The sequence below is a fragment of the Heteronotia binoei genome, unplaced genomic scaffold (genome assembly GCF_032191835.1).
Source record: "Heteronotia binoei isolate CCM8104 ecotype False Entrance Well unplaced genomic scaffold, APGP_CSIRO_Hbin_v1 ptg000314l, whole genome shotgun sequence".
Taxonomy (NCBI): Eukaryota; Metazoa; Chordata; class Lepidosauria; order Squamata; family Gekkonidae; genus Heteronotia; species Heteronotia binoei.
Window position 1 is genome coordinate 344,875 of NW_026800014.1, and position 19,754 is coordinate 364,628.

The 19,754-nt window shown below is 46.3% G+C and overlaps 1 protein-coding gene across 2 annotated transcripts in view; it reads left to right on the plus strand.

The window, feature by feature from the left end:
- LOC132590572 (alpha-(1,6)-fucosyltransferase) overlaps positions 1 to 19,754 on the plus strand; it is a 407,107-nt gene that overhangs the window by 221,601 nt on the left and 165,752 nt on the right. Inside the window, exon 2 of one of the 2 annotated variants that reach the window (XM_060263509.1) lies at positions 14,050 to 14,459. The exons of the other annotated variant lie outside the window; for it this stretch is intronic. Coding sequence (XP_060119492.1) covers positions 14,257 to 14,459 — 203 coding nt within the window. The 5' untranslated portion in view covers positions 14,050 to 14,256. The remainder of the gene's footprint in view (positions 1 to 14,049; positions 14,460 to 19,754) is intronic. 2 annotated transcript variants of the gene reach the window in all.

The following is a 19,754-nucleotide window of genomic DNA, read 5'->3' on the forward strand; positions in this document are numbered from 1 at the left end:
AGCATAAGGATATACATTTATACAGGGGTGGAATTCTGTCAGGAGTTCCTTTGCATATTAGGCCACACACCCCTGATATAACCAATCCTTTAAGAGTTTACAAGGCTCTTTTTTGTAAGCTCTTGGAGAATTGGCTACATCAGGGGGTGTGGCCTAATATGCAAAGGAGCACCTGCTAGAATTCCACCCCTGCATTTATACTTGGAAAAGGATTTTGTTATTCCATGCAAATTCTATCCAAGTCATCCCATTTTGAAAGCTATTAAAACTCACAGCTGGATTAAAGGGAAGTAGCATTTTCTCCTAAATCTTCATGCAACACTAAGCAGGTAAGGCACACAGGAGTTGTCCTTGAAAGGGCAGCTGCTCTGAGAGCCCTCTCAGCCCCACCTGCCTCAGGGTGTCTGATGTGGGAGGAGAAGATATAGGAGATTGTAAGCCGTTCTGAGTCTCTGATTCAGAGAGAAGGGCGGGATATAAATCTGCAGTTGTCTTCTTCTTTTCAACTCCATTGATTTAGTTTTAATTTTAGCAGAAATAATTGTTACCTTGTGATTATTACCCATTTGGCATTCTTATTAACATGGGGGGGAGGGGGTGGACTCCCTCTTGGGTATCCTGCCCCCCCAGGGAAAGTGTATGCGCAATACATAGCCTCTCCTTTCCCGGTGTAGTGAATGCCGCGTGGTCACTGTCCGGCTATGCCTGGCAGATGGTCACTGCAATGGCCTCTCCTGCATTACTGCATCCGTGGCAACACCTTCTTGCTGGTCCCCCCCCCCCCCGTTTCTCACAGAGTTTGCCACGTCATGGTGCGACCGAATGTCCGGTGGTATAACCGGATGGGCAGGCTGGGCTCACCAACCTCGCCAGCCAAGAGAAGGAAAACTCTAAAATCAAACCCGGGCAGATAGAGCTCGTTAATGTAACACCTACCACCTGGAGGATTCGCTGCCGGTGTCCCGGCTTACTGGGCCATGGCAGATGACCCCAAGGTGAAAGGGTGGAGCCAGTACCGCGCACACTGTGCTTCACCTAAAAATTCCTCTGCACAGGCCTGAAGGGCATATCCACATCCACAACCCACAACACACCAAGTCCTGCAGCGATGGGCAAGGGGCGATACGGCAGGTGGAAGATGCCACTGGAAGCCGCAGTCCCGATCCTGCATGTAGGCGGTTCAGGGTATTGGTCGCCTGATGCTCACCCGGAGACGAAAGCATTTTTCGGCAGCACCCTGAACGACCAAGCAGCCTTATCTAGGGACAGCACTGCTTGCTCCACACGGAGAGGGGCCTAGAAAAGGTGGCCTAAAAAAGGTCGTCTCCCCCACCCCAGTTGGCTAGCCGCGGTCAACGGGCATCCTTACTTACGGTCGAAAAATAACAACAAAGAAAAGGCATGCACCTGCCTCACAAAGTGTGCAAAGACTAAAGCTTGTGTGTTGGAACATCAGAACCATGCTTGACACAGTGGACAGTGGTCGCCCTGAACGACGCTCTGCTCTAGTTGCCCACGAACTTCTCAGGTTGAATATTGACATAGCAGCTCTCAGTGAGGTCCGTTTCCCTGAGGAAGGTAGTCTTCAAGAACATGGTGCTGGCTATACCCTCTACTGGTCGGGTAAGTCAAAGGCTGAGAGCCGCCTTTCTGGCGTTGGCTTCATGGTCAGAAACTCCATTGCCTCCAAACTCGAAAACCTGCCAACAGGTCACTCAGATCGCATCATGTCCATGCGCCTCCCACTTCAAAACAAGCAGCATGCAACACTCTTCAGTGTGTATGCCCCAACCCTTCAAGCAGATCCTGCAGAAAAGAACAAGTTCTATGCTGATCTACGCAACCTCGTACGGAAGACCCCTTCAGAGGACAAGGTGATCATCCTTGGTGACTTCAATGCCAGAGTAGGTAAAGACTCGGAAGCCTGGAAAGGAGTACTTGGCAAACACGGCATTGGCAACTGCAATGATAACGGGCGCCTCCTGCTAGAATTCTGCACGGAGCACCAGCTCACCATCACCAACACTATCTTTCAGCAGAAGAACAGCCTGAAGACAACCTGGATGCACCCACGGTCCAAGCACTGGCACCTTATCGACTACATTCTGGTGCGCCAGAGACCTTCGAGATGTCTTACACACCCGAGTAATGCCCAGTGCAGAATGTCATACGGATCATCGTCTTGTACGCTGCAATCTCCATCTTCACTTTAAAGCCACACCCAGGAGAGGAGGTATCCCTCGGAGGAAGCTTCAGGTTGGCAGCCTTCAGTCAGCCGAAGTTAAAGCTGCCTTCCAGGCAAAACTCCAGTCAAGAATTGAGGACCCCAGCTGCCCCACAGACCCTTCTCCAGAAGCACTCTGGGAACACCTAAAAACTACCATCCTGTTGATCTCTGAAGAAGTCCTCAGGTTCTCCACAAGAAAGAACAAGGACTGGTTTGACGAGAACAATCAAGAGATCCAAGAATTACTAGCGAAAAAGAGATCTGCCTACCAAGCACATCTTGCTCAGCCCTCCTGTCCTGGGAAAAAAGCAATCTTTCGCGCTGCATGTAGCAACTTCCAGCGCAAGCTTCGAGACATTCAGAACGAGTGGTGGACCAAGCTTGCAGAGAGAACCCAGCTGTGTGCAGACACTGGTGATTTAAGAGGGTTCTATGAAGCCCTGAAGGCAGTATATGGCCCATCATATCAGGCTCAGAGTCCCTTGTGTAGTGCAGACGGCCAAGTGCTCCTCACAGACAAGGCATCCATACTGAACCGGTGGTCGGAGTATTTTCAGGTTCTCTTCAGTGCCAACCGCGTAGCTCAAGATTCAGCAATCCACCTCACCCCACTTCAACCAGTGAAAACAGAGTTGGATAAGATCCCCACCCTAGAAGAGACTGTTAAAGCCATCAAGCAACTGAAAAGTGGCAAGGCAGCGGGAATTGATGGAATCCCACCAGAGATCTGGAAGCATGGGGGCACAGTACTACATAGCACACTTCACAAAGTACTTGTCACCTGCTGGGAACAAGGCAAACTACCACAGGACTTTCGCGATGCAATCATCATCACTCTACACAAGAACAAAGGGGAAAAGTCAGACTGCTCCAACTACCGGGGGATAACCCTGCTCTCCATCATAGGCAAAATCCTTGCCAGAATACTCCTGAACAGACTGGTGCCCACCATTGCAGAAGAACTCCTCCCAGAGAGCCAGTGCGGCTTCAGAGCTAACAGGAGCACCACCGACATGGTATTTGTTCTCAGGCAGCTCCAAGAGAAATGCAGGGAACAGAACAAGGGTCTATATGTGACTTTTGCCGACTTTACCAAAGCTTTCGATACCGTTAGCAGGAAAGGCCTGTGGCAAATTTTGGAACGTTTAGGATGTCCCCCAAGGTTCCTCAGCATGATCATCATGAAGACCATGATCTACATGAAGACCAGCGAGGCCAAGTCAGACACTGCAACGACCTCTCGGAGCCCTTCCCAATAGGCACAGGTGTAAAGCAAGGCTGCGTTCTCGCGCCAACTCTCTTTACGATTTTCTTTAGCATGATGCTTCAAAGAGCCGCAGTAGATCTAGATGATGATGATGGTGTCTACATCCGCTATCGCACCGATGGCAGCCTGTTCAACCTGAGGCAACTAAAGGCTCACTCCAAGACAATGGAAAAACTTATCCGAGAGCTACTGTTTGCTGATGATGCTGCACTCGTCTCCCACTCGGTATCAGCTCTGCAGCATATGACGTCCTGCTTTGCAGAGGCTGCCAAGCTATTCGGCCTAGAAGTTAGTCTGAAGAAGACAGAAGTTCTCCACCAGCCTGCACCCCAGGAAGATTATCACCCTCCCTGCATCACTGTAGGTGAATCAGTTCTGAAGACAGTCCTGCAGTTCAGCTACCTGGGGTGCATCATCTCCTCAGATGTCAAGATCGACAAGGAGATTGACAAGAGGCTGGCAAAGGCAAATCGTGCATTTGGCCGACTGCACAAAAGAGTGTGGAGCAACAAGCATCTGAAAAAAGTCAGAAAGATCAATGTTTACAAAGCGGTTGTGATGACAACCCTCATCTACGGCTCCGAATCATGGGTTTTATACCGTCATCACCTGCGACTCCTTGAGCGCTTTCATCAGCGCTGCCTTCGCACCATCCTCAACATCCACTGGAGTGACTTTGTGACCAACACTGAAGTCCTCAAGAGGGCGGAGGTTACAAGCATCGAGGCACTGCTGTTGAAGACGCAGCTGCGCTGGGCAGGGCATATTTCTAGGATGGAAAACCACCGCCTTCCCAAGATTGCTGTGTATGGCGAACTTTCCACCGGCCATAGAAATAGAGGGGCACCAAAGAAGAGGTACAAGGACTCCTTGAAGAAATCCCTTGGCACCTGTCGCATCAACCATCACCAGTGGTCTGACCTAGCCTCAGATCGCAAAGCATGGAGGCACACCATCCACCAGGCTGTCTCTTCCTTTGAGAACACACGCATAGTTTGTCTTGAGGACAAAAGGAGATTGAGGAAGAATCGCACTGCTACAGCACCAACCCCAAATCAGACTTTTCCCTGCAGCCACTGTGGCTGGATCTGCCTATCCCACATTGGTCTTGTCAGCCACCAGCAAGCCTGCAGCAGACTTGGGCTACTGCACCCTTCTTAAATCTTCGTTCGCGAAGTCAAGCCGAGATTACCCATTTGGCATTCTTATTAACATTAATGACTGAGAAGGCCTTCTGTATGCAGAACAGAATATTTTTGACTTGCTTGTTTCACTTTTGTCATTAGCCCTTTCTCTTTACATATCTGGCATCAGTGTCATGGAAAGAGGGTTGCCAGGTCCCTCCTGGCAACTGGCAGGGGATGGGGGGGGGCTTATGAGGAGAAAGAGAAAGACCCAGATCATGTTGCTAGCGTTGCACTAGAAGTGATGTCATCATGCCAGCAATTTCTGGGCCATGCTCTGGTATTTGAGCAAAAGCCCTATGGTAAAACTGGCTTCTACCATACAAGTTTTGCCCATATACCATCCTAGACCCTTGCCAGTCCGGCTTTCGCCCGGGCTATGGGACGGAGACAGTACTGGTCGCCCTGGTAGATGATCTCCACCGGCATCTGGATCGGGGTGGTGTGGCGGTGCTGATGCTGCTAGATCTGTCGGCCGCGTTCGACACGGTCGACCATCGGCTACTGACCTGCCGCCTCGCCGACATAGGGGTGAGGGGGTCTGCCTTACAGTGGCTCTCCTCCTTCCTCGAGGATCGGGGACAAAGGGTGGCTATTGGGGGCGAGCGATCCCGGAGGCACACACTGGACTGTGGAGTGCCCCAGGGGGCAGTTCTCTCACCAATGTTATTCAATATCTACATGCGCCCTCTTGCCCAGATTGCCAGGGGATACGGACTTGGGTGCCATCAATACGCAGATGACACCCAACTCTATCTGCTGATGGACGGCCGGCCTGACTGCGTCCCTGAGAATTTAGACCGGGCCTTGCAGGATATGGCAACTTGGTTGAGGAGGAGCGGGCTGAAATTGAATCCAGCGAAGACAGAAGTCCTTTGTCTGGGTCGGGGCGCTCGGGAAGGGGAAATACCTCTTCCGGTCTTCGACGGGGTGCCGCTGAAAGCGGCGCACCGGGTTAGGAGTCTGGGAGTTTTACTGGAGCCTTCATTATCAATGGAGGCCCAGATTGCAGCCACCGCCAAGTCAGCCTTTTTCCATCTAAGGCGGGCAAGGCAGTTGGCTCCCTTCCTAGAGCGCCAAGATCTGGCAACGGTACTTCACGCAACGGTCACCTCGAGACTGGATTACTGTAATGCCCTCTACATGGGGCTGCCTCTGTACCGAACCCGGAAGCTGCAGCTGGTGCAGAATGCGGCGGCTAGACTGTTGCTGGGGCTTCCTAAATGGGAGCACATACAGCCTGGACTGCGCGAGCTGCACTGGCTGCCAGTTACATACCGGGTTCGTTACAAAGTGCTGGTCATTACCTTTAAAGCCCTATATGGTCGAGGACCTGTCTACCTTAGGGACCGTCTCTCCCCATATGAACCCCAGAGAGCACTGAGGTCAGCCGGAAAAAACTTGTTGACTACTCCCGGACCGAGAGAGGTGAAGCTGCAATGTACCCGTAACCGGGCCTTCTCCTCTGTAGCCCCGAGCCTATGGAACCAACTTCCAGAGGAAATGCGGGCCCTGCGGGACCTTGAACAATTCCGCAGGGCCTGCAAGACCTTCCTCTTCCGACTAGCTTTCGCTGACGAAGGAAGAAATTGTTAATGATAACCGCCATCCTAAAGAACAGTATTAGCACTTTTATTAACTTAATTAACTAATTTTAAACCTAATCAGAATTTTAATGCTTAAATGTAATTTTGTGTTTTTTGCTTTTTTGTATAATTGAAATTTGTATGATGTTGTTAGCCGCCCTGAGCCTGCCTCGGCGGGGAGGGCGGGATACAAATAAAATTATCTATCTATCTAAAATTATCTATCTACCAGAGCATCATCAGGAAGTTGCTGGTGTGGTGAAGTCAGTTTCTGTGCAACACCAGCAATGTAGCCTGGGCCTTCCTCTTTCTGCTGGTAAGTCCCGATGCTGGTCAGCTGATTGGTGGATGGGGGGCAGGGAACCCCACCTCCACATGGGGGCCTGGCAACCCTACATGAGAATGCAGTGGGCATAGCTCTGTGCCTTCTTTTTCCTGTCTAGGCTGCTATATGACTGCACTTTTGTCCTCTCTCATTTGAATTTGATGCATGCTGAAGTGTGAGAAGGTGGAGTCCAGCATTTTTTTCCTGATATGGTTGGACTTGCTGTTTTACAGAGCCACATTTGTATCCTGGATTTCAAGGGAGAAAGACATCACATTTTTAAGACTTTCTGAAGGTTCTTCTGGATGACTTAGGCTAATACTTTCAAATATTTAATTGAGATGAATTAGAAATAGACAATGTATTTAAGTCTGATCTTAATGTTCAGCTGCCAAATACTTGACGTATCAAAGGTAAAGGGGCAGGGTAAGTTGACATATCTGGAGATGGTAGATGTTGGTGAACTGCTGTGCCTATAGCAGAGATTTTGGTTATAAGCTGGTACTAATGATAAAGTAATTTTGTGGTATGGAGGCTTATAATAAACAAGCATGTGGCATTGTCTTAAGGATGGAAGAGATGCCCACACATAGGCACACAAGAATGCCTGCACATACACAACTGGATGATTGTGTGATATCACAGTAGCCCCAAGTGGCCAAGCTGGGGAAGTACAAAGTGAATCATACTATGGAAAATGGCTCTGTAATTTTACTAGTATGAGGTCTAATTGACAGGTTTTCCCCTACTTTAACAGAGGTTCCCTCTCCTGTTCTTATCAGGATTTAATGTGCATAATTTTAATCATGTTATAACATAACCAGTGTTGTTTAACCATGCACTATATTTTAGATTAGGTGCTTCCTTTATATGTTACTAGCTGAGTCTTTGCCTGAGTAAAGAAAAAACAAAAACTGCGCTGTGATGGCCACTTTAATGTCAGCATATCTTGTCTACAGTAGCTTGTCACAGATCTGACAGTTAAAAAAATTGCCAATCATCTGCCAATCAGTTGTGTAGTAAAGTCCCTGAGAAACAAAGACATGCAAAAAGAGAATCCAAGGAGGTTGATACAAGTGTCAAGGCAAATAATAAACATTTCTTTAAATGGAGCAGGAAACCAGCCAAAGAAGCAATTGGGCCTTTGTATGATCAAGGAATAAAGAGGTTGTTTAAGCAAGATTGGGAGATGGCAGAGGAGCTCAGTGAATTTTTTGCTTTTCTGTGGAAAGCGTAGTGGGCATGTACCCATGCTACAGCCACTATTTTCAGGAAGGGAGTCTGAAGAACTGAGTCGAATTGAGGTGACCAGAGATGAAACTCTAGATCTGTTGGGGAAATTAAAAACCAGTAAATTTCCAGGTCCTGATGGAATATATTCAACAGTTCTTAAGGAGCTCAAATGTGAGATTAATATAGTAACTCATATGTAAACTTATCACTTAATTCAGCAGCTGTACCAGAAAACTGGAGAGTAGCAAATGTTATGCCAATTTTTAAAGAGGAGCCTTGATGGGAACCAGGAAATTACAAGTCATTCAGCCTAACATCTTTCCTATGCAAATTAGTAGAAACTGTAGTCAAAGATAAGAATTATTAGGCACACAGAGGAACAAAGTCTGCTGAGGAAAAATTAGCATGGCTTCTGTAAAAGAAAGTTCTGCCTCACCAACCTTTTGGAGTTCTTTGAGAAAGTGAACAAGCATGTAGACAGCAGTGACCTGGTAATGTTTAATGTTTTTATCTATTGTATTTTATTGTTTTATATTTTTTGCAAACTGCCCAGAGAGCTTTGGCTACAAGCAGTAGAGATGATGATTTTGATTATGATGATAGTCATTATATATTTGGACTTTCAAAAGGATTTTGACAAGGTTGTGGGATAAGAGGGTGGGTTCTCTCATGGATTAACAATGAGTTAAATGTCAGATAGTGAAGAGTAGGAATAAAAGGACAGTTCTTACACTGGGGGGAAGTAAACAGTGGATCAGTATTGGGGCTGGTTTTATTTACTTTAGTCATAAATGATCTGGAACTAGGGGTGAGTAATGTAGTGGCCAAGTCTGCAGATGACACAAAATTACTCAGGATGGTGAAAACCAAGGATGACTCTGGAAGAATCTCTATAAATAGCTGGAATGACTCTGGAAGAATCTCTACTGCTCTCAGCATTACGTCTGGTACGGCACTCCCTCAACGCTGGCGTTTGACTTTGCACTTTGCACTTTACTATAGCTAACATTCTACCTCGCAACACACCACCCCTGGCACCCTACTTTGTACTTGCCTTAATTAGAAGAATTATTTGCACTCTAATAACATCTTACCCCCATCTACTCACGAACTACTAGTTTAAAGTTTTTACTAATTAACTCATTTTGATTAGTTTACTGTATATATATTGGATTTGAATTGTATAAATTTTTAGCTAATTAATTTAGGGATGGCTAACAGGGTGGGATTTATGATTAATTATTGCTTTTTGATTTAAACTTTTACCAATTAATATACAAGGGAATTTGAGGGTTGGGGTTTACTGGGTTAATTTGAATATTGGGATCTAGTAGGGCGGAGTAGACTGAGGAGTATTATTGATAGTAGTGCATTGGTGGTGGCTAAGATAGTGGTTGCAACCAGGGGGGAGTGGCTGGCCTAGGAATTCCAGTGCTCCTGGGGAGGGGGAGGTATGGCGGTGGGAGCAGACAATATAAGGGAGGAGGACTGAGACAAGATAGTGCTCGATCCTTCTCCAATCTGTGTCCCATCCCAAGGGTGACAGGTAGTAGGGTCATGCTGAATAACTCACCTCCGTCATTGATGCTATGCAATGCCAGGTCCATTAATAATAAGACCTCAGTCCTTCGAGAGTTTCTACTCGAACAGGACATGGACCTGGCTTGCATGACTGAAACCTGGGTATGAGAGGGAGATACAGTGGCCCTCTCACAAACAGCTCCCCCGGGCTATTCAGTCTTCCACCAATCGCAGACTAGCGGGCGGGGGGAGGAGTGGCATTATTTATACGAGAGGCTTACTCCTTTAGGACGCTCCCGGCCCCAAAGATTGAGGGTATTGAATGTGCCAGTCTGGCGTGGGAGGCTGGAGAGAGGTTGGCGATCTGGCTGGTGTACCGTACGCCAAACACACCAGCAAGTGCCTTACTGTCCTTGCTCGAGGCGGCGACAGGCTGGGCGCTGGAGCACCCAAGGTTGATAATCCTGGGTGACTTCAACATCCATGCTGATGACCCGGCCTCCAGTCAGGCAACGGACCTAGTGTCTTCCATGGCGACGCTAGGACTCTCTCAATTTGTTACAACCCCCACTCACCAGGCCGGGCACATGTTAGACCTGATCTTTGCGGCCGGGGTGATGGTGGATGATATAACTGCTGAAGCGGTGCCATGGTCGGACCACCTCGCCCTCAGGGCTTGTGTAGATATGCCACCCCAAACCTGTTTAGGCGACGAGCTCATTATGGCTCGCCCGCGGAGCCAGATGGACCCGGAACGGTTCCAAATGGCTCTGCGGGATCCCTGGCCCTCTGGCGATTCTCTCAATGGCCTGGTGGAGACCTGGAATAGCCGGTTCTCCAGGGCCATTGATGAGATCGCACCTCGACGCCCTTTACGACCTCGGACTAGGCTGGCTCCGTGGTATACCCTGGAGCTACGCCAGCTGAAACAAGGTCTCAGACGGCTAGAGAGGCAATGGCGACGTACCCGTGACGAAGCAACTAGAACATCTTATAGGAAGTTTATGAGGTCCTGTGAGATGGCAGTCAAGGCCACAAAGAAAGAATACTTTGCGGCTAAGATTGCATCTGCAAATTTGCGCCTGGCACAATTGTTTAGGATAATTCGGAACTTTACTACATTGCCACAAGGCAACCCAAACGTTAAGGAATTGGAGATAGGCTGTGAGGCTTTTGCGAAATTTTTTGCAGATAAGATCCAGTCGCTCCGCCACAACTGCCCTGCCAATTTGGATACAGTAAGTGAACTCGAGGCCCAATGCGTGTCTTCTGGTTTGATCTTGGACTGTTTCGACCCGCTCAGCTTGGAGGAAGTTGACAGAGTCCTTGCCACTGCACGCCCAACAACTTGTGATCTGGACCCATGCCCCTCCTGGCTAATTAAGGCTTGTCAGGAGGAGCTAAGATGTCCTATACGGGACATCATGAATAGATCTCTTTCAGAGGGCTCCTTTCCAACACCCCTGAAGGAGGCAGTGGTCCCCCCTCTCCTGAAAAAGGCCACATCAGACCCGGCCGAATTGGCTCACAACCGGCCGGTCTTAAATCTGCCCTTTTTGGGCAAAATTATAGAGAGGGCTGTGGTGTTGCAGTTACAGGATTTTCTGGATGACGCTTCCACCTTAGATCCGTGCCAGTCCGGCTTCCGCCCGGGCCATGGGACAGAGACAGTTTTGGTTGCCCTCATGGATGACCTCCGGCGACATCTGGACTGAGGTGGCTCGGCGGTATTGCTGTTGTTAGACCTATTGGCTGCGTTCGATATGGTCGACCATCGGCTGCTGACCCGCCGCCTCACCGATGCAGGAATCCGGGGGTTAGCCCTACAGTGGCTCTCCTCCTTCCTTGAAGGTCGGGGACAAAGGGTGGCGATTGGAGGAGAGCTGTCCCAGAGACACCTACTTAATTGTGGGGTGCCTCAGGGGGCAGTTCTCTCCCCGATGTTGTTTAACATCTACATGCGCCCCCTTGCCCAGATTGCCCGGAGGTATGGGCTGGGTTGCCACCAGTACGCTGATGACACCCAGCTCTATCTATTGATGGACGGCCGGACTGATGATGTCCCTATAAATCTGGACCGGGCACCGCAAGCCGTGGCGGGTTGGCTCAGGCTGAGTGGGCTGAAGCTGAATCCAGCGAAGACAGAGGTCCTTTGCATGGGTCGCGGTGGGCCAGGAGGGGAGATCCCCCTACCAACTTTTGACGGTGCGTCACTGATGCCAGTGCGCAGGGTCAAGAGTTTGGGGGTGCTACTGGAGCCTTCCTTGACAATGGAGGCCCAGATAGCTGCCACTGCTAAATCCGCCTTTTTCCACCTTAGGAGGGCGAGGCAGTTGGCCCCCTTCTTGGAACGTAGCAACCTGGCAACTGTGATCCATGCAACGGTCACCTCGAGATTGGACTACTTTAATGCCCTCTACATGGAGCTGCCCTTGTACTGAAAGCGGAGGCTGCAGCTAGTGCAGAATGCAGCGGCCAGGCTGTTAGTGGGACTACCATGGTGGGAACATGTGCGGCCTAGGCTGCGGGAGCTGCACTGGCTGCCGATTGTGTACCGAGTTCGTTACAAGGTGCTGGTCATTACCTTTAAAGCCCTATATGGCCGAGGACCTGCCTACCTTAGGGACCGCCTCGCTCCATATGTTCTCCAGAGAGCACTAAGATCTAGTTCTCAAAACCTCTTACAAATCCCTGGACCAAGGGAGGCCAGACTGAAAACAACAAGGGAACAGGCCTTCTCTACAATGGCTCCCCAATGGTGGAATCAACTACCAGAGGAGGTGTGAGCCCTGCGAGACCTAAATCAATTTCGCAGGGCTTGCAAAACCGTCCTCTTTCAACTTGCTTTTAAGATGGAACCCGGGAAATGACATCAAGCCATCCTATGCATATATCGAACTGTAGCACTTTAATCTATAATTTATAATATTTTAATGTGTATTTAACTTAACTGATTAATGTGATGTAATTATATTTTAACTGCTTTTTATAGTAATGATTGTATCTTATTGTAATCATGGTATACCATGCTCTGTGAGCTGCCCTGAGCCTGCCTTGGCGGGGGAGGGCAGGATATAAGAATAAATTTATTATTATTATTATTAAATTGGGTGATTTGGTGGCAATGTGGCAAATAGAATTCAGTGTTGATAAGTGTAAGGTGATGCACACTGTAACAAAAAATCTCAGCTTCAAGTATAAACTAATGGGATATGAACTTGCTGAGATTGAGAGGGGAAAAGATCTTGAGGTACTTTTTGTTTTAATTGTTCCGCACTCTTGGAAGTAATTGCTGTTGTTCAGTGCTAGGTCTGTTATGAATGCATTTGGACTATGGTTAGAACAGCTATGTATGTGATAGAGATATTGGTACAAATTGGCCATACGTTTCAAAATATCTTTGAATAAATAAAGCCTGTTTTTTATTTGAAACATGTGACAGGACAGGACAGAGAGGTGCTCCTTGTGAGGAAAACCCTGAAGCATGCCTATATAAGAAAAAGGGTATTCCAACAGCTCTGAGAAGCCTGGCTCAGAAAAGACAAGACAAATCCCAGGTGAAGTTGGTGAGGGCTTAACAGCCTTGGAGAGGGATCAAGCCAGCAGCCATTAGCGGCAGCTGGGAGTAGGTGGGGCAGCAGGTTAGCCAAGCCTAGGTGCTTCTTAAGGCAAAACTTAAAACAGCAGTTATAGGCTGGGAGGGGAGGATGACAGTTGGAGTAATGAGGGGAACTTGTGAGCCGTGAGGCAGGAAGGGTGCTGTCCACTGTTTCATTGTACTGTATGCCATAAGGACTGAATAACCAACTGGCTGAACTGGGGAATCCTGCATGTGTTTGGGGGAATGGGACCAATGGCCTTTAGACCTTAACCTGGCTGACTGCAGGCTGCATTATTACAGGTCACCCAGGAAAGATCCTGACCTGCTCAAAAGCAGGTTACTCTTGGCAGGTAACCAAACAATACTTGTCATACTTCAGCAAGTGGAAGAAATTCTCTGTATTTTGTGTCACTGTTCTTGTGCACGGCTCTAGTGTTAAGCGTGAAATAGGTTTTCTACAAGCAAAAGGTAAGTTTCAAATGGCAAAGAGCCTGTTCAGATACAAGCCTGAGTGAGCATATTTCAGTTTGAATATTAAGACAACAGGTATGTTTAGAGTTGCTAGTGAAATTGAGCAGGTACAAATTAGCATTTGTGATGTTTTGTCTCTGCCAATTATATAGCCCAGTATAAGAGAGGATAAATCCGTATTGTATTTATTTAATAATAATTGGCCTGTTCTAGGATAGTATAAGGGGCTCAACTGACCATTTTTCTCCTCTTCACCCCCGCTTTTTGCTGATGTTCAGTTGCCTTCAATGTTCCAAGACTCATAGGGAGCAGAGAGCAGGGTAATGCTTGTTGGGACCAATTTTGGGCCTTTAAATTTACAAACAAATCTTTTTCTGCATATTTGTTTATGGGCCCATCTTGCTTCCTGATGGATAGGCTTGAGAGCTTAAAAGTTTGCCATTAGAGAGTGGAATGTGTTATATTCTTAAACATAGTTATTCAGTGGATGTAGAAAGTTATTCCTGTATAGTTGCTGAAAAGTTGTAATGCTGTCAGTGGGCTTTTTAGTAGCCAAAGAACTTTCGATGTTTTTAAGTACATTATTAACTTATAACAGATGAAATTTAACTTTCATTTTATTTCTTTTCCACAGACTATTAAAAGAAAACATCAATGACACTAGAACTTGGATTACACATTCTTAATTATAATTGTTCTTAAGATTTGCTGTTGGAGATATGCTGTGACATATACAATGTGGTAAATCAAAAGTGAAGACACCTTGGAATCTTTGTACAAAGAAGTTACAATGTTTGCTTTGTGAACAAAATCTATTTGGTGGTGGACTGAACATTTGAAAATGCGGCCATGGACTGGTTCCTGGCGTTGGATTATGCTCATCCTCTTTGCTTGGGGAACCTTGCTGTTTTACATAGGTGGACATTTGGTACGAGACAATGAACATCCAGATCATTCTAGTCGAGAACTGTCAAAGATACTTGCAAAACTTGAACGGTTAAAACAGCAAAATGAAGATTTAAGACGGATGGCAGAATCTCTCAGGTAGGCGTCTAAAAACTATTTCTTAAAATATGGATGTTATGTTTCATGTTCTCTGTATAAGTAACCAAAAATCATAGTAATACAAACTCTTGCTAACGTCCCTGAATTCCATATTTGGAGTTGTGTATAAATGCTGCCTGATCTGTCCTGAAATAGCCTTGTAGGGCTTCCCCCCCCTTTTTGCACGTGCTCTTTCATAATAGAAATATAATGGTACTGTGTGTGCATTAGTACTTGTTTCTTTGTACTGTCTTTATGTAGACTTGTGTGGTAGGCTTTGGGTGGAAGAAAACTGGTTTAATACTACTGGTTAGCAACCCTAAATGCAGTGCCTTCCTCTGATGGGAAACAGATTTTGCTCTGGAGGAAGGCAAAGACTGACAGGATCCCTTCTGAGAATGTAAAATCTAGCAAGACCGAACAAACAAGAATACTTAAACTATTTTAATTTAACTTTGACTAATCCTAAGAAACTGTTTAAGATTTACCCATCTATTTTCCTGGTTTTTTAAAATTTCCCTTCGTGTCACCTAAATAGAAGGGAAAGATGAAGGAAATGGTGAACTTTGGTATTTCCCTGTTAGAATCTTTTTTAATCATTATGACACATTATGTACTTGGGCAGTTTAAGCTAAAGAAAATTAAGAGTTTTATTTATGAACTGCCCTGAAAAATGTTGTTGAAGTTTCTTGGTGCAGCCTAGTCACCACCGATGGGGAGAGAAAAAAGATAATTCTTTTTCCTCTCTAGAGGTAACTTGTTTTCTATGTTATCTGCTTTGTACATATAACTAATATTTCAAAAGAAGGAAGACATACATATTGGCTAGTAATGGGATAAGATCTCTTCTTATGAACTTGTATCCAACTATGATAAGGAACACAAAGGGTTTCATTAACCACTACAGACATTCAATAATTTTGTTTCCAGATTTGGGTATATTGGACCTGAAAAATATTGGTATTTACCAATATTCCTGAATACCAATATCAGTATGGTATTTGGATTCAGGAAATATTCAGGAGTACCAAATATATTTGTGTCCATTATACCCTATGGGGCCATTATAGTGTATGTCAAATCTCCTGGAGTTTATTCAGTAGTCTGGGAGGAAGCGGTTTGTCATGAATTCTACACCTCTTGGCATACAACAAGCCCCCCACCCCAATATGGAATGGCTGAGGAAAAGAGGAAATTCTGTTTTATTTTATTTATTTATTTTAGTATATTTCTATTCCGCCCATTCCCGTAGGGCTCAGGGTGGAGTACAACATATGATAAAACAACAAAATACAATAAAAACATCTTACTGTATCTGAAGAAGTCTGCTTGCACCTGAAAGCTTATATCCTGAATAAAACTTTGTTGGTCTTAAAGGTGCCACTGGACTCAAACTTTGTTCTGCTGCTTCAGACCAACACGTTTCCCCACCTGAAACATGTTCGGTAAACAAGGCATGAAAGTTATGGATTGTTATTTAAAATAAAGCTCTTTAAGTCTATTAAGAAGGGAAAAGATGGGATGGTTCTTAGGAAAATAACAAAGTTCTAAGAACTACATATTTATTCTACAAAGGTACATAAAATAAGGGTGGCAGGCACAATACAGACAGAGATGTAGCTGAGGCTAATAGGCAATTAACCTCTTTTCTATAATTTTGATAGGAAGAAACTTGACTCATTAGTCAACTGAAACACTGATAAATTAAAACTGTCCTATCGGTCTATCAAATACACCAATTAACACACAGGATTGACTCTGAGCCAGGTTGTACTTCCAGGCCAGGTCTTTGCTAGAATCAAAACAAATATGTTAACCCTATAATGACTGAAAATTAGATCTTGTCCTATCCCAACAAAACAATTTCAGCACAGATTGTCCCAGAGAATCTCTATAGTAGAAAGTAAAGTGTGGAGAAGGGGCATGTTAGCAAGGCAAGCTGCAGAACTAGTGCAATCCACTCAGCAGAACAAGTGTCACTGTGGCAGAGCCAAAAACCCAACAGGACTTGGATCAAATGTGAGAATTTCTGCAGGAACCGATGACCTCTGGCAGTTCATTGGATGAGCTGATAGAGGACTGGAATTCTTGTCTCTCTGAAGCCATGGATGGTCACCCCCCACCATCCTGTTCATTCCGGCAAAGAGTGTTTCCCTGGTATCCTGAGGAACTCGGGGATGAAGCAGGAACTCAGATGACTAAAGTGAGTTTGGCAGCAAACTCACAATGAAGGTACAAAAGCATCTTATAGAGTGTCTGTGAAAGCCTATGAGATGGTGGCGAAGGCCACAAAGAAGGAATTCTATGTGGTATCCATTGTGTATTCTAACTCTCACCTGGCAGAATTCTTTAGAGTAATTCGGTGCCTTACATCTCTCTCTGAGAGGGGACAAAATAGTAGTAATTTGGCCTTAAGCTGTGTGGCATTTGTGAGCTTTTTTGTCAGATAAGTCTCGTTGCTCAGCCACAACCTCTGAGACAATGCTGATATAGTACATGAACTGGAGGTCCCTTGGCCATCTTTGGATTCAGTCTTTGACAACCTCAGTTGGCTCTCCTGAGACGTGAAGACTGACACTTCTCCCCTAGATCTGTATTCCTAATAGTTAGTGAAGACCAGCAATGGGGGAGCGACAAGGCCCCCTGGAAGACATTATAAATCTGTCCCTGGGTTCAGGGGTCTTCCCCAGGGGACTGAAGAAGGTGATGGTTATTCTGCTCTTTAAAAAAACCCCTTGGATCCTATGGAGCCAGTCAATTACCACCCAGTTTTGAAGCTTTTGTTTCTGGGCAAGGTCATTGAGAGAGTGGTGGCGGAACAGCTCCCTGGATGCCGCATTGGTCTTGGATCTGTTCCAGTCTGGCTTCCACCTTGGCTTTGGGAGGGAGACGGCACTGATTGCCTCACAGATGATCTTTGCAGGAACTTAGATCAAAGCAAGTTGGTCTGCTGATTTTACTAGTGGTGTTTGACACAATCGACCACAACCTGTTGGCTCACTGTCTTGCCGATGCTGGAATTTGTGGGGTTGTCCTACAGCAGCTTTCCTCATTTCTCCAAGATGGCGGACAGAGTGTGGTGTTTGGGGAGACAATATTGCTGAGGTATCTCTCCCTAATGTTATTTAACATCTACTTGTGCCGCATTGCCCAGCTGGCATGGAGTTTCAGTCTGCTTTGCCACAAGTATGCGGATGACACCCAGCTATTTCTGTTGATGGTTGGCCAGCCAGACACCACTCCTGTGAATTTAGCTGAGGGTTTGGAGGCCATAGTGCAATGGTTAAAGCAGAGCTGGTTGCAACTGAATCCTAGTAAGATGGAGGTTCTGTGGCTCGGTGGAGGGGGACTGGAAATGGGATGCCAACTTGCAGCCCTTGATGGGGTGCCTCTAATAGAGACTGACCAAGAGAGAGATCTTGGGGTTGTGGTAGATAACTCACTGAAAATGTCGAGACAGTGTGCAATTGCAATAAAAAAGGCCAATGCCATGCTGGGAATTATTAGGAAGGGAACTGAAAACAAATCAGCCAGTATCATAATGCCCCTGAATAAATCGATGATGTGGTCTCATTTGGAGTACTATGTATAATTCTGGTCACTGCACCTCAAAAAAGATATTATAGCATTGGAAAAAGTCCAGAAAAGGGCAACTAGAATGATTAAAGGGTTGAAACACTTTCCCTAATAAGAAAAATTAAATTGCTTGGGGCTCTTTAGCTTGGAGAAACGTTGACCGCGGGGTGACATGATAGAGGTTTACAAAATTATGCGTGGGATAGAGAAGGTAATAATAATAATAATATAATAATATTTTATTTTTATATCCCGCCCTCCCCGCTAAGCGGGCTCAGGGCGGCTAACAGACATGGGAGTCCCATGATTCACATTAAACAGTATAGCAGACATGGGAGTCCCATGATTCACATAAAACATAGCAATTTAAGCATTAATTACAAATAAGTTATTTAAAATACATAAAACATATAAAATAGGTGCTAAAATGATATAGTCCTGATGTATATAAGATGGCTAAGTATCTGTTCGTTCGTTAATCAGGTTCTGTCTCAAATACCACAAGATGTCTCAAATGCCAACTGAAAAAGAAATGTTTTGCAAGCCCTGCGGAATTGGTTCAGGTCCCGCAGGGCTCGCACCATCTCTGGAAGGTCATTCCACCAACGAGGGGCTATCACCGAGAAGGCCTGCTCCCTAGTGGCCTTCAGCCTAACTTCTTTTGGCCCAGGGATTGTTAATAAATTCTGGGAACCAGATCTCAGTGCTCTCCGGGGTACATATGGGGAGAGGCGGTCCTTTAGGTAGGCAGGTCCTCGGCCATATAGGGCTTTAAAGGTAATAACCAGCACCTTATAGCGAACACGGTAGACAACCGGCAGCCAGTGCAGATTGCGCAGCCCAGGCCGTGCAGGCTCCCACCCTGGTAGTCCCTCCAACAGCCTGGCCGCCGTGTTCTGGACTACCTGGAGTCTCCGTGTTCGGTACAAGGGCAGCCCCATGTAGAGGGCATTGCAGTAGTCTAACCTCGAAGTGACCGTTGCGTGGATCACAGTTGCTAGGTCGACGCACTCCAGGAAGGGAGCCAACTTTTCTCCCTTTCTCACAATACAATGAAAATGAAATTGCTGAGGAGTCAGGTTAGAACAGATAAAAGCAAGTACTTCTTCACCCAAAGGGAGGTGGCGGTGGCTCCGAGCATAGACAGCTTCAAGAGGGGAATGGATAAACATATGGAGCAGAGGTCCATCCGTGGCTATTAGCCACAGCGTATAGTTGGAACTCTCTGTCTGTGGCAGTGATGCTCTGTATTCTTGGTGCTTGGGGGGGCACAATGGGAGGACTTCTAGCCCCACTGGTGGACCTCCTGATAGTACTTGGTTTTTATGGCCACTGTGTGACAGAGTGTTGGACTGGATGGGCCACTGGCCTGATCCAACATGGCATCTTTTATGTTCTTATCACTATTTGCATCATTATGCCTTTCTCTTTGCCTCGACATCAAAGTTAGAGCTATGAAACTAAGGGGGAACCCTTCACCACCCTCTTTAATTCTGTCCCTCTTTCCAGTGGCTTCCTTGGCACTTGCATTCTCTTTGCTTGCTCTAGGTTCTGGGTGACCTCTGTGGTGGAAGAGAAGAGCTTGCAAACCTGCCTATGTCTCCCTCCTTCCCTGCTTCACACATGGCAGAAACAGTTACATACCTGTGGGTCAGCACTCAGAGGTTGACTGAGGTCCCAATGCTAAGCATGCTTATTTGAAAGTAAGCCTGCATTAAG